The 12855-nt window shown below is 37.9% G+C and overlaps 1 protein-coding gene across 1 annotated transcript in view; it reads left to right on the top strand.

Annotated features, from left to right (window-relative positions):
- MTMR10 (myotubularin related protein 10) overlaps nucleotides 1-12655 on the top strand; it is a 37938-nt gene extending 25283 nt beyond the window's left edge. The window contains exons 7-16 of the mRNA XM_035335503.1: nucleotides 1492-1669; nucleotides 2116-2203; nucleotides 2363-2451; nucleotides 3280-3410; nucleotides 3531-3600; nucleotides 3788-3858; nucleotides 4754-4923; nucleotides 6290-6460; nucleotides 7371-7553; nucleotides 8085-12655. Coding sequence (XP_035191394.1) covers nucleotides 1492-1669; nucleotides 2116-2203; nucleotides 2363-2451; nucleotides 3280-3410; nucleotides 3531-3600; nucleotides 3788-3858; nucleotides 4754-4923; nucleotides 6290-6460; nucleotides 7371-7553; nucleotides 8085-8684 — 1751 coding nt within the window. The 3' untranslated portion in view covers nucleotides 8685-12655. The remainder of the gene's footprint in view (nucleotides 1-1491; nucleotides 1670-2115; nucleotides 2204-2362; nucleotides 2452-3279; nucleotides 3411-3530; nucleotides 3601-3787; nucleotides 3859-4753; nucleotides 4924-6289; nucleotides 6461-7370; nucleotides 7554-8084) is intronic.
- The last annotated feature ends 200 nt before the right edge of the window (nucleotides 12656-12855 follow it).

The raw sequence follows: 12855 nt of genomic DNA, 5'->3' as shown, positions 1-12855 counted from the left end.
GTACTAAGGAGGAAGCCAATTTGCAGATAACATAGCCATAAAGTGGTAAAGTAAAGTATGAACAAAAAGTTGGTCTGTCACAAAGTTGCCTTTACTGTGTCCTTACAATACTATTTGATATATGGAAAAAAGTCTAGGGGAAGAGTTACGCAAGGTGGGTAAAAAATGTTGTTCCTCTGGAGCTGCAGGTCAGAATGGCAAAAGCTGGTTGTTCTGCTACGCTGTAGTTGCTGGAGGAAAGAGTTTCCACATAGTAAAGTGAACCATGGTGTTTGTTGCGTGGATCTCTGGCTTTGCCCTTACAATTCCAGCACTGTGTTTTATAACTCTCTATTCCTGATAGTTCTGATAAAGTAGAAGTTCAAATACCGTCATTGTGCTTCTTGGGGAATGTAATCAGCCTGCATTGCTCTGGTGTGTATGGGCATTGTTTTTTGTTCCCAGAATATGTTTGTTAATTAGATATCCTGCCATTAACCAGTAAAATTCCAACATTATATTCTAGTAATGATATTTCCCTGGATACTAGATTTGAACAACTCCTTCATTCTGAGTTCAGTATAGCTTTCCTCTGAAAAATATAGAAAGTAGTCTGAGTACTGAAGTTGGTAGATGTAGAAAGTAGAAAATACACAGTCACTGAGATGCTAGTAGAGCCCTGACCCTCTGTTCTGCTCTGTCTGGACAGAATTTACATCCATACTTATATCTTTACAACTCCTCCTAAAGATAGGAGCTTTCCTGGTGGAGATTACTGGGTTGAGTCCCAGTTTATTTCACCTTCATCTAAACATTTACTCCAAGTATCAAGAAACAAAGTGCAATGTCTTTTGACACAGCTGAATGCCTCCTTGGCACCTAAAGAATGAACAACAAAGGGGATGTTCTGTATTACTGACAGAGCTCGTAATCTTCGTCCCTAGCCACAAAATGGTAGGCCATTTTTTTTTTCTGGATATAAATATACTTATTTGTATGCACACACATATATAGCAGATATATTAGGAAATACACCTTCTCAAACAGTCTTTAGCCTGGTCGTCAGTTATTTTCCTTTCTCTTAATACAGAAGTAATTTGTAAGGAAAAGCTGTTGAAATTATGTACCGTTTGTTTTTCTTCACTCAGAAAATAGTTAATTAAAGGGTAGTGTATAAAGGTTAGATGTTTTTAAAACCACCGGAAAGGGGCATGTTGCAGAGAGAAGTCCTGTGACTGAAGATAGCACTTGTTCCTGAGCATTAGTATGTCCTACTTCCTACAAAGCAGCACAACATACCAGCTTTACATTGCAACTCTGTTGAAATTGCAGGAAAAAAGTACATTTGCATCTTCATGTATTGCCAAGCTGTCACTAAACCACAGATCTGTTTTAATACAAAAATAGGCAGCGTCAGTCCTGATGCTAATGGCTCACTCTTGTAATTAGGAATATTTTTCTTTCTTTCTTTTTTTTTTTTTTAACATGCATTGATGAATTTTCTTTTCCTAGCAAAGAAGGTGAATGGAATAGACCCAGGAGGTGGTGGTGGTGGCAGTATTGGCAGTGCCAGTGGTCAGCAGACACCTTTGTTTGAAACTTACTCTGACTGGGACAGAGAAATCAAAAGGACAGGTGCATCAGAGTGGAGAGTTTGTTCAGTCAACGAAGGTTATATGATATCTACTTGGTAAGTTTCTGCTATAATGCAAGTAAAGTAAGCATAGAAGAAAACAAGACAATTTAACAAGAGAATTTAATTGTCTTTTCCTGTCTCTTCTAACAAAGTCTCCATACTATCTGACTGCACACTTTAACTCCTTAATGTGCCGCTCTCTGGAGAGGCCCGCAGTTGGAAGATCTTGCAAGTGTTATCTCTATAGGAAATGTCCTATTTGGGGAATGTATGGCCCCTGTTGCTTTCTATATGGAGCATCTGTTGCTTTCATGCTTTTGTACTTCCCTCTGAAACAGGCACGTTTGTAAACAAATACATCTGAGCTGTACAGATGGCATGTGTATTAGGGTTTGGTGCATGGTAGTTTAACAGAACTGGTAAGACGGCATTGCAACAAGAGAAAAGCTGATAAAATACTTAGGGAAAAGTAACCTTTTCTACTGTATTTTTTCCCCAAGTCTCCCAGAATACTTTGTGGTCCCATCTTCCTTAGCAGATCAAGACCTTAAGCTATACTCCTACTCTTTTATTGGGAGACGAATGCCAGTAAGTATAGTTTTTATTCTGTTACTGTTCTTAATCATCATACATATTAATATTAAAGATATGTATGCCAATTAGCACAGCTTTATGTGCAGCATTAAGAAAAAAAAAAGTAACACAAACCTGCTTTTTTGTTGTCGTTTTATGTTTTTCCCATATTAGGTATGGTCCTGGAATCATCCTAATGGGAGTGCCCTTGTAAGAATGGCCAATATTAAAGATGTATTGCAGCAAAGAAAAATTGATCAAAGGTAAACAGTTGAAGCTATTCTTTTATCAGACACAATAGAGAGGAAGTGGAGATCGTGTGCAATATACAGCAGCATTTTGTAGCTGAAAGGATAGTTAATGTTGCAGTGCAATACCTTTTGAGAAACTGTCCTGCGAATGCAGTTCTAGCACAATTTCTGTTCAAGGTCCACTTCAGTTGGAATACTGAATAAGTTTTCAAGTTTTAAGTGATGCTTATTATTTAGGTAGCTACTCTTTCAGGTGACAGAATTTATTGCTAAAAGGATTGGATGAGTATTGATGATACTGTGTTAAAACTTATGTTTGTGGGGAATTCCTTACCTGCTTCAGAGAAACACAGGAAAATTATTTCTTTATGACATTTACAGTTTTATAGACCTAGTGCCACAATACACACAGAGTCTTGTAGATCTTGCAGTGTGTGTTAGGCTGGTGCTATGAGTTTTATCTGAAACCCTGTCAGATTTCCTGGCTTTGTATACTGCATATATGCTCTGTTTATTTAGCCCAGACAAATCTTTCTAAAAATTGTGGAAAATTAAAAATTAAATAGAGCTGTTTAACCTGTAACTGCCTGAGGTTTTCATTTCCCAGAAGAGTTCTGATGATCCAGCCTTTCCATTTTTTGTTTTGTAACTTGCAGATACTAAAAATGCTTGAGCCACTAGCATTGCAGCAGGAACAATATTATCTCCTTAACACTTTTTTTTTTGAATGAAGGTGCATGTTCTGCGTGTTTTTAGTGTTTTGCAGTTACAGACTTTGCAATGATTCATGAAAGTGTCTCTCCCCTGTCCAGTAATAAAGTGACTTTTTTAACCACATAGGATTTGTAATGCAATAACTCGAAGCCATCCCCTGAGAAGTGATATTTTCAAATCTGATCTGGACAAGTGTCTCCCCAGCATCCAGGAAATCCAGGCGGCACATATCAAACTCAAACAGCTGTGTGTTAATGGTACGCTGAACTGTCCTTTCACGGTGGTTATTTTCTTGAAATACAACAATTTGAATAGATCTGGCTAACAGGCATATTACTTGAAGTCATTTTGCAATGTTACTGCTTTCCTTATTGCAGAGCCCTTTGAAGAAACAGAAGAGAAGTGGCTATCTTCACTGGAAAATACTCGCTGGTTAGAGTATATCAGGTTTGTACCACCAATAGAGCGATGGCTCATAAGATGTGAAAAACTTCCACTGTTTTAAGTAAGCAGGGAATCAGTTGAATGATTTGCTATTTTAATTAATGAACTAGGTAAATATAGCTATGACTAACTTTTTCTTCTATAGCGTGAACCTACATTAATTGTTGTATCACTTTCTATTCCCATCCAGATCATTTCTTAAGCATTCTGCTGAGCTTGTATATATGATGGAGTGTAAGCATGTTTCTGTAGTTCTACAAGGTAATACAACCATATAGCATGCAATAATTCTTTGCATTAATGACATAATGTAGATGAATAAATTTAGATAAAAATCAACTGTAATCTCTATACATAACACCCATCCATTCTAAATATCTTAAGCATTTCAACAACTGAAAAAAAGATAATTTTATTATGTATCTTAGCTGTAGTATCATACCATAGCATCAAAGGACTATTAACACTTTGAGTATTTTTGTTTCTTTCTCTGGTAATGATATGATAGAGTCCAAACTTCAGGGTGCACTTTTGCACTGTCACGATTAGGCTAATATTCCTTGCATAAGCAGTATCAGTTTTATTCAGAGATCCCATGTAGTAGCTGGTAGCATTTGCTGTCGTGTAAGAGCAAACATGTTCAAAAAAAACATACACTGAAAAACTTGCTGATACCTAGATCAGAAATACTGTAACTTCTGTAATTGCAGCTCATATATGACACTTCCCCATATTGGCTCACTAGCTTTCCAAAAAATGCTTCAAGGAAGAAAACATGTTAAAGCTTTTCTAGCAACATGATCACCCTCCCTCCTTCTTAGCATATCGTGTAAATACCGGGCTTTCCAGTGAGTATTTTAGTTCTTTATCAGCACATTGCTGTGCTAGATACTGCAGCAGGAATCTTTACTATAGAAGAGTCTCGGTTGGTTGTTTTTCTAAAAAGGGGTGGTGTTTATCTACCTTTTTGTGAGAACAATTACAGCAATGAAAAATAAATTCAATTATATATATTCTTTAATTTTAAATTGTTGAAAAGGAATTCAAAACTAAAACCAGTTGCCACTTCTTGTTGAGATTCTATATAGTGTGTGTGTATATATATACACACACATATACAGTATATATGTACATACTTTTTGTATGTTATTCACAGAGGAAGAAGGACGGGACCTGAGCTGTCTTGCTGCTTCTCTCATTCAAATCATGCTGGATCCCTATTTTCGAACAATTGTTGGATTTCAAAGCTTGATACAGAAGGAATGGGTCATGGCAGGATACCAGTTTTTGGATAGGTGTAACCACTTAAAAAGATCTGACAAAGAGGTAAAGTTAATGGTAATTGTATGTGATAAACGTATCTGGTCAGTATCATCCTGAACACTTACTTGTTCACACTGAAATCTTAAATTACAAATATTTTTCATACTTTCAAATCTCAGGAAGCTTATGTTAGAGGAAATGAGTCTTTGTCCAGGGTAAAGGTAAATATTCTTTATCCATTGTAGCCATGTGAGAATCAATGACACCAGATGAAATCGGATGTTGCTGGGATTTTATGTTGCTGCGGTGTTACACGTGAAAAGGTCAAACCGCTGAAAATGTTAGCACACCCCACAGTTTAAATTAAATTTAAAGGGGCTTAGGTGTGTATTGGGAGGGAGGTATTTTATGTTGTTTTCTTTTCCAAGGGTATGTTTTCATGCCCGTTTTTTTTGGAATGCCAAGTCATAACAACATGCAGTATTTTTCAAAGTATTGAGCTGTCGGAGAAGCACTGGAGCTTAATGAATTACGATGCATGGCTGCCAAACAGATTAATAGAGGGCAGCACAGTGCTTGATTTTCAGTATTTCCAGGTAGTTTTACAGCTATTTGGGCTCTTCATTACAAAGGAGAGACTTTTAATTGCAATTGAAAAAATAGAGGGACCTAGGTTTGCAGTCTTTATCAGGGACAAAGCCCAGGAGTAATAGAAAAACTGTATCTCCAGAGAGTGGAGCCAACAGATGAACTGAGAACACTGAGTGGTAAGCAGGAAAAATAAACGGAGAGGTGAAGAAACTGAAGTATCAAGGGGGAAATAATGAGAAAGCAGACACCTTGACTGTAGGAAAGGATATACAGAAGAATGAAACTGGCAAGAGGAAGTATTTTTAAAGTTTAGTATAAATTAGAGTTTATACTTTTGCCACCCGTGGGCCACCATGGAAATAGCAAGAAAGTGTATTGAGTAGTTAATGTGGCTGAATCATAAGCTCCAAGTATTTCTAACAAGAAGGAAGTATAGACATTGTGAAAATAAGACCAAGTAGTAAGGAAGGTTCACACAAGGACTAATTTAGAAATTATGAGGGACATACAAGATAACAGAAAGCATTTTTGCAGCTTTGTGAGTAAGAAAGAAAGCCCAGGAAAGAATTGATTAACTTCTTAAAGAGAAGAGGAAGCTGTGGAAAATTAACATTGAGAAAGTTAATTGACATAGTTGCTTGTGGAAGTGTCTGAATAGGAATACAGGAGATTACAGTTGCATAAAATCATAAAAAATACAGTCTTCCGAACAGTCCACCCTGCTGAGGAATGTACCAGAGATATGGCTAAATACCCCGAGGGGAGCACTAACTGCAAAGAAAATGGCATGACTTGAGAAAGGCTTTTACTAAATCTAATTCCCTGTTTCTCTTTCCAGTCCCCTTTGTTCTTGATGTTTCTCGACTGTGTTTGGCAGCTGCTAGAACAATACCCAGCAGCCTTTGAGTTTTCTGAAATGTACTTGACCATATTGTACGACAGTGCACGGATCTCATTGTTTGGCACTTTCCTCTTCAATTGTCCCCACCAACGAGTAAAGGAAAGCACTGTGAGTATCAAGTGGTACATCTACTTTTCAATTAAGATACTTCAGCTTGCTGTTCTGGAAACAACATCATCTAAACTAAATGGCATGCCTTTGTTTTTCAAAATGTATTTCAAAATATTCAGCTCCCCAGATTAATATGATCAGAATGTCCTTGCAGGTGAGCTTTCATACACAGTAACGGGATGTTCAAGAAGGCAGTCCCTTGATTTTTTTATTTTTTTCTAAAAAGCTTTGTTATTGTGCATTATTATTTGTACTCTAGGAAACAGATTTTTGTATGGAATTGATAAAGCAGAATGACAGGCAATAAAGAGAAGTTCACATATCAGGCAAACTTTGAAGTCTATTGACATAATTGTTTAAATAGTTGAAAAAAGTGGAAAAGAATGTGTAAAGTCCGAACAGTAATGCACAATGGAAGTTTATATCAAAATATTTAGAAAACTAACACCTGAGTTTATTTTTGAAAGCTAGAGTTGATCAGAACTCTGTGTAGAAAACCTGTAGTGGCTGATACAAGTACAAATGAGCAAATTTTGTTAAGCAGCTTCCCATTAAAGTTGTAGGTAGCAACCTTACAAAGAAGCAGAGCACAGAGACCATTAATGTGTTCTCAAAATAAAGAGGTTAGGGGTTTTAGAGTAAACAAACAAGCAATTTAATATAATTGAAAAGTACTTTTGCTAAGTGAGCATTAGTCCCGTGTCTCCGTTGCACTAATAAGAAGCGGGGTACAGCCGTTTTCTCAGGCAGCAGACTGTCTTGCTGCTTCGTTGTTTTCATCTGTAACCCCCTTAGATTAAGTCTCTGCTCTTCCTCACCTGATAATTATTCACTGTTTTATAGTTTAGATTTATGAATAAGCTTATTTTGTTTGATTTGTATTATACTTCAGTGTTACTTCTTGCAGGAATTTGCCATAAGCAAAAACATTCAGCTGGGTGATGAGAAAGGCCTCAGATTTCCTTGTGTTTGGGACTGGTCTCTTCAGTTTACAAGCAGGGATCGCCTGCTTTTTCACAACCCCTTGTATATTGGGAAGAGCGCACCATGTGTACAAAATGGAGCAGTGAAAACTTTTAAACGCTCAAAGGTAACTATGGTGCTGTCTGTCTGAATGGACTGTTTAAATATTGCTTAAATATATGACGTTAATGCTTAAAAATGTCGAGTTACGTGGTGTTTTACACCCTCACTGTAGCAATAGGAGTGTTCCCTTACCTTCACAGCCTAAAGAAAAAATAATGCAATGGATTTCTATAGATGCAAAGACTGCAGTTGTTGAACCTTGCATTCCAGGGCATTCTTGGATATGCCTGAACTCACTGCCGACAGCTCCGTTAATTCACCTGTGGAAAAGTGGTGACATGCCCCTTCCTTTTCTCTAGGGCTGTCAGTTTTGTCAGTGAATACTGACTAATTCAATCAATCATTGATCTGGAAAGTCTAGAAAACATAAGTATTTCTTTTTAAACGCCTTAAGTAGCCACATGGTTTGGTCTGTGAGCTGTGCAGTGGTGACTCATGAGCGTACAACTGTCATTATCTGGATGAAGCATCATAGAAGCTCAGGGAAATCTGCTGTTGAAATGAGCATAAAATTACCGGTATTTATTTTCTGCAGAAAAACTACAGCTCAACTTTGCGAGGTGTGCCCCCTGCATTAAAAAATGGAATCATCAGTGACCAGGAGTTCCTTCCAAGAAGAAACTCTCTGATACTAAAACTGAAACCAGACTTCTTACAGCAAACAGAGAGTCAGAGTAACAGTATGGAACAGTACTTCAGAGACTGGTTTGCGAAGCCTGTTGATTTGCACGGTGTAATTTTACCCCTTATCTCTGGAACACAAATAAAACTCTGGAAACTGTGTTACTTCCGCTGGGTTCCTGAGGCCCAGATTAATCATGGTGGCTTCATCACTGCTTTTCATAAAGTTTCTTTGCTGGCAGATGAAGTGGACATGTTAAACCGGAACCTCCGACAGTACAAAAGCAACTCTTCTTTGCAAGGTAACTGCTCAGAACTGGATCAAAGCAGAATGTACTTCAGAGCAAATGGTTTAAACGACACCACTGGGGCCCCAGACTTTCTCTCCTCCTCTTTCCCGTTTTCACCTGTAGGGAACCTGTGCAGACGGAGCATTCTGGGAACACCTTTAAGTAAATTTTTAAGTGGTGCCAAAATCTGGCTATCCACTGAGACGCTTGCAAATGAAGACTAAGATGATGTGATGATTTAAAGGCTTGGGGAGAACATAGCATATCATTTTGTCTTTTCTAATTTAACACTGCTAAATGCGGCATTGAAAGCTGTAATAATTTTTATATACAAAAATTTCGTAAGTTTTGCACAAATATTTAAAAGCAAAGCAAGTCGTGCTTCAAATCGCACAATTTTGTCTTCAGTAGTTCTCATCTACATGTCTTGTTTGGTTTCTGGTTCCTGATTCATTCTATATTTTTGGGGTTTGGCTCATTATATACAATTGAGCATTTGTAATGAATGCTAATGCTAACTGCAAGGCTTGGTGTAGTCATTATTGAGGGTTGTTTGAAATACCTGTTGTCCCAGACAGTGACTGAAGTGACTTTGTGTCAAACAGACTGACAAATCAAAGTAGGTAGGCACAGCGGACACAAACTGACAACTGAAATCTGGGAACAAACTACTTCATCACATTTCCTTTTCAGGAAGAATATGTGCAGACATACGTGTGTGCTAATGTTCTGTGACTTCATCACCCTACATACGTGCATCCATCGGGGAGTGTTCCCTTTTCTTTCTCTCCCCAAAACACATCCATTAGCAATCAGTCAGATTTGTGCTCTTTGTCATGAGCTTGACTTTAGGCTATAGGAATCAACTTCAGGACAATGCACTGTTAACCTTAAAACATTTACTGTACGTACGGTATCGTAGTAGCTTTAGAAGTGCCTTTAATCGGGAGAAAACAGTAGCAGGATTTACTCTGATGCAGCTACCCACCCATCCACCCCAGCCCTTCTAGACTCAACTGTTCCGCTAAGTTCTGGTTCCATCCTCTGCCTTTCCCTCCTCATTTCTGGAATAGCAGAAGGCTGGCTTAGGAGACAGTAGGGTTTTTTTCCCTCTCAAAGTTTAAGCTCATTTTTAAGTTTCGTAAGAGCCTCATTTTTTTTCTTTAAGCACCTGAAATACTCACTATTATATCCCTGTACAGGTCCAGATCCCTGCCAACCCCTCTCATCGTTCTGTTTCAGAATGAAGTAGCTTTCAGCAGAATTCATACTTAAGCCCTGAAGGGTTCCAGAAATGAGGCTATGCTCTGAGTGGCTAAATCAACAAGGGGTGCTGGTGCTGTTGTCACTTATCAACAGGGCTGGAAGAAGAGTGGTTAGCAGTGCCTTCTTTTTTTACGTACTCCTAGCACATGCAGACAGTGCAATGGACAAGCACAGAGTGAGGGAATTAAATCCAACAGCCTCCCTCTGCCTAATGCAGCAGCTTCCTCACTGCTCTTAAACCTTTTAAATGCCACTCACTGTCAGATGCTGTGTGAAAAAACCCTCAAGTTTCTTAGGGGGAAAAATGAGAGAGTGAAGTGCACTGGGGCGGAGGGGGATGGTGGTGTGTCATTCTCACAGGTTAAGGCATTGGTGGAGAACAAGAGAATGCTTCTGTTGAGTACCTTCTTTTAACAGTGAGTCTTCATTTTATATTAACTGATTTCTGTGTAAAATGCTGTTAAAGTGATGCTGAGCCTCTCTTCAAGCACCAGCTCGCAAATTAAAGCTCTGAAGGCCTTGGATGAAGCTATTCTCAAAGCTGACGATGTTCATACCCAATATATTGTAGTGAAAAAAAAAAAAAAGGCAGGGGAATAGGATTTGGAGCTGTTCATTTGTCTGTAAAACCAAACACTGGTCTTCAGCACAGCCTGTATCACAATAACAAGGGCTTTGGATGTCTAAGATTGCTCGTGTATTACAAGTGCCAACTTTGTGCTAGAAAGTCTGGTGCATACAGGACCATATTTTCCGCAGGCTGAAAATTATCCAAACTGCAAAGCTGTTGAACACTGGGTATGCTGCGTTCTCACACTGTGTTAGGTCTGGTGGGGATAGGTGGGCAGTTTCATTTTAAAGGTGAGCTGATATAAGAGAGGAGAAAGAAAATACTTCCTTTTTTTTAACTAACCAAAACCCCAAAACCTGTTGTTATGCAAAGAAGTGGTGTGTGTGTGTGCACGTGTGTGCACACATACATGCATGTTATGACAATGCCAGATTGTTTCTGGTCAACTGTTTTTGAGGAAAAAACGTGTATTCACCTCAATTGCCTAATTATGCTGCAAGATGGTTTGAGCATGTTATATGGGCCACAAACTAGTTCTGTTTATTTACGAGCTTGTTGAAGCAGTCAACTAACCTGTTCAATTCGTTATTCAAATGTTTGTATTAGTTTGCTTTTGTAATTTTTTTAAACTAGCTTACTGCTTTTCCCTGGCCTGATACTTGACATAAAAGACCTCAACCTGTGTGCTTAGTGTATTTTGGTACCAGTTCTTCCTCTCTGTTAAATTACAGTTAAAAATATGCTTTTTTTTTTCCTTAAAGGTAAAACTTCTTTTGGTTTAAAGGTACCAAAAAGGTGTAAATAAATTATTCCACATAGGAAACTGGTGGAATAAAAAAAAAAAAATAATAACGTTAAGTTAGTACCCTTTAGGGAAAAATGGGTACTATATTTAAACAAGATTGACTTCTTTGTAAGGAGATTTCGGAAATTTTTACATTTCAGTTCTAAGATGTGTACAGATGCTGCAGATGGTCTTTGTACTTTATATTATATATATATATATAGCATGGGGGGGGGGGGAGCATTAAAAATATGCCTTTAAAATAAAACCTTTCTAAATGCCTATTTGCCAAACAGACTTGAAAAGTAATTTCACAAAGTTCAAAATGGGGAGTTAGGCAGGCGAAGGCTGGGATGGTGATAAGCATGGGGAAGGGTGGGGACCCCCTTAATACCTGGCTAAGGGGGCGCAGGGATGAAGGTGGCCTATCCATGTGCCCTGAAAAATACAGACAAGGTTCTGCTTCCTTGTGTTTGCATGGGCCTTGCCCATGAACAAACTACTGTGTGCGCACGCCTGTGAATGCTGTTTCTTCCCCTTAAGTTAAACAGATTTTGTTTTGTTTTACTTTTTAAACACAGGTACTAGAAGTTAATTTGAAAATATTTCCTACTCTACACAGTTGCCTTATTGTCAGTAGGGACTGCTCTAAATGTCTTTAATAGCTTTCAAAAGCATTTTTGGGGTGTGAGTACTTATCTTTAACTTCTGTGTACAAAATACTGACATACGAGTGTATATATGTGTGTGTATATATGTACACGTTTTCAAATTATAATTCTGTTCACCGTTTCAACATACTAAATGGTTAATGCCATTTTGATGCTACCAGAATAGAAAAACTACCAAGAAGCTCATCTTTTTTGTCTGTTTCTAAAAAAAAAGAAAAAAGAAATGCACTATTTTGGCTGTTACTGGCTGTTATTATCATGATTTTTTTTGTAACTACACTGTAAACCATGCAGGGGGGAAATATGAAATGCTGGTTGATGTGGTTAATGTGTACCTCCAGTATCACTAATTATTGCTAGGTAGAGATTACTGTAGACTTAGTAATCATGGTGGTACAACTTTATTCCCCTTTGACTGCCATGTATCGAAGAAATTCCTTTCATTCCTGAAATGCATTGAAAAGTGTGTGTTTGTGTGTATCCAGATACCCAGGCCTGCACATGTGCTTAATGTGCACCTGCCTGCAATACCACTTTGCTATTAACTGCCTTGTATTTTTAATGAAGATGTAGCAAGCGGGGCAAAGGTTTTGGCTTATGCTCAGACAGAAACATTAAAACCAAAAAATTCTAACCAACAGTTAAGCAAAGGATGAGATCTTAAATTTGCCTCTACCATAAGAGACAGAAATCTGTACCTCAAATTGCGCTAGGCAGTAGGTTTCTAATGCTGTTGCTGTGATGGCTTAGAGTTCACTATTTCAACTGAAACTAAAACCTTTGTGCCTGATCATGATTTATTGAGTAAAGTAGCAGTGCCAGGAAGATTATAAAATCCTGATGCTGAATTGTGAATGTGAAGTAAATTAGACTAAATAAAAGTTCATACCTTTCCACAGTGAACTTCACGTGGTTTTCTTTCACTTCCCCTAATGAAACAAAAATGTGTTTGCTTTTTTTTTCCCCAAGAAAAGCAGGGACACTGTGCTGTAAGAAAGATGATTAAGAAAAAAAAGTGCAGTTGAGCTTAATTTCTCACTACATTCTATTAAGGTGTCTGCTATGTGTATGATAAACAGAATATCTGTTATCAGACAAACTTA

This window comes from Oxyura jamaicensis, chromosome 10 (genome assembly GCF_011077185.1).
Source record: "Oxyura jamaicensis isolate SHBP4307 breed ruddy duck chromosome 10, BPBGC_Ojam_1.0, whole genome shotgun sequence".
Classification (NCBI taxonomy): Eukaryota; Metazoa; Chordata; class Aves; order Anseriformes; family Anatidae; genus Oxyura; species Oxyura jamaicensis.
Note: the sequence above shows the minus strand (reverse complement) of the source record. Positions and strands in the feature narration are given on the sequence as shown.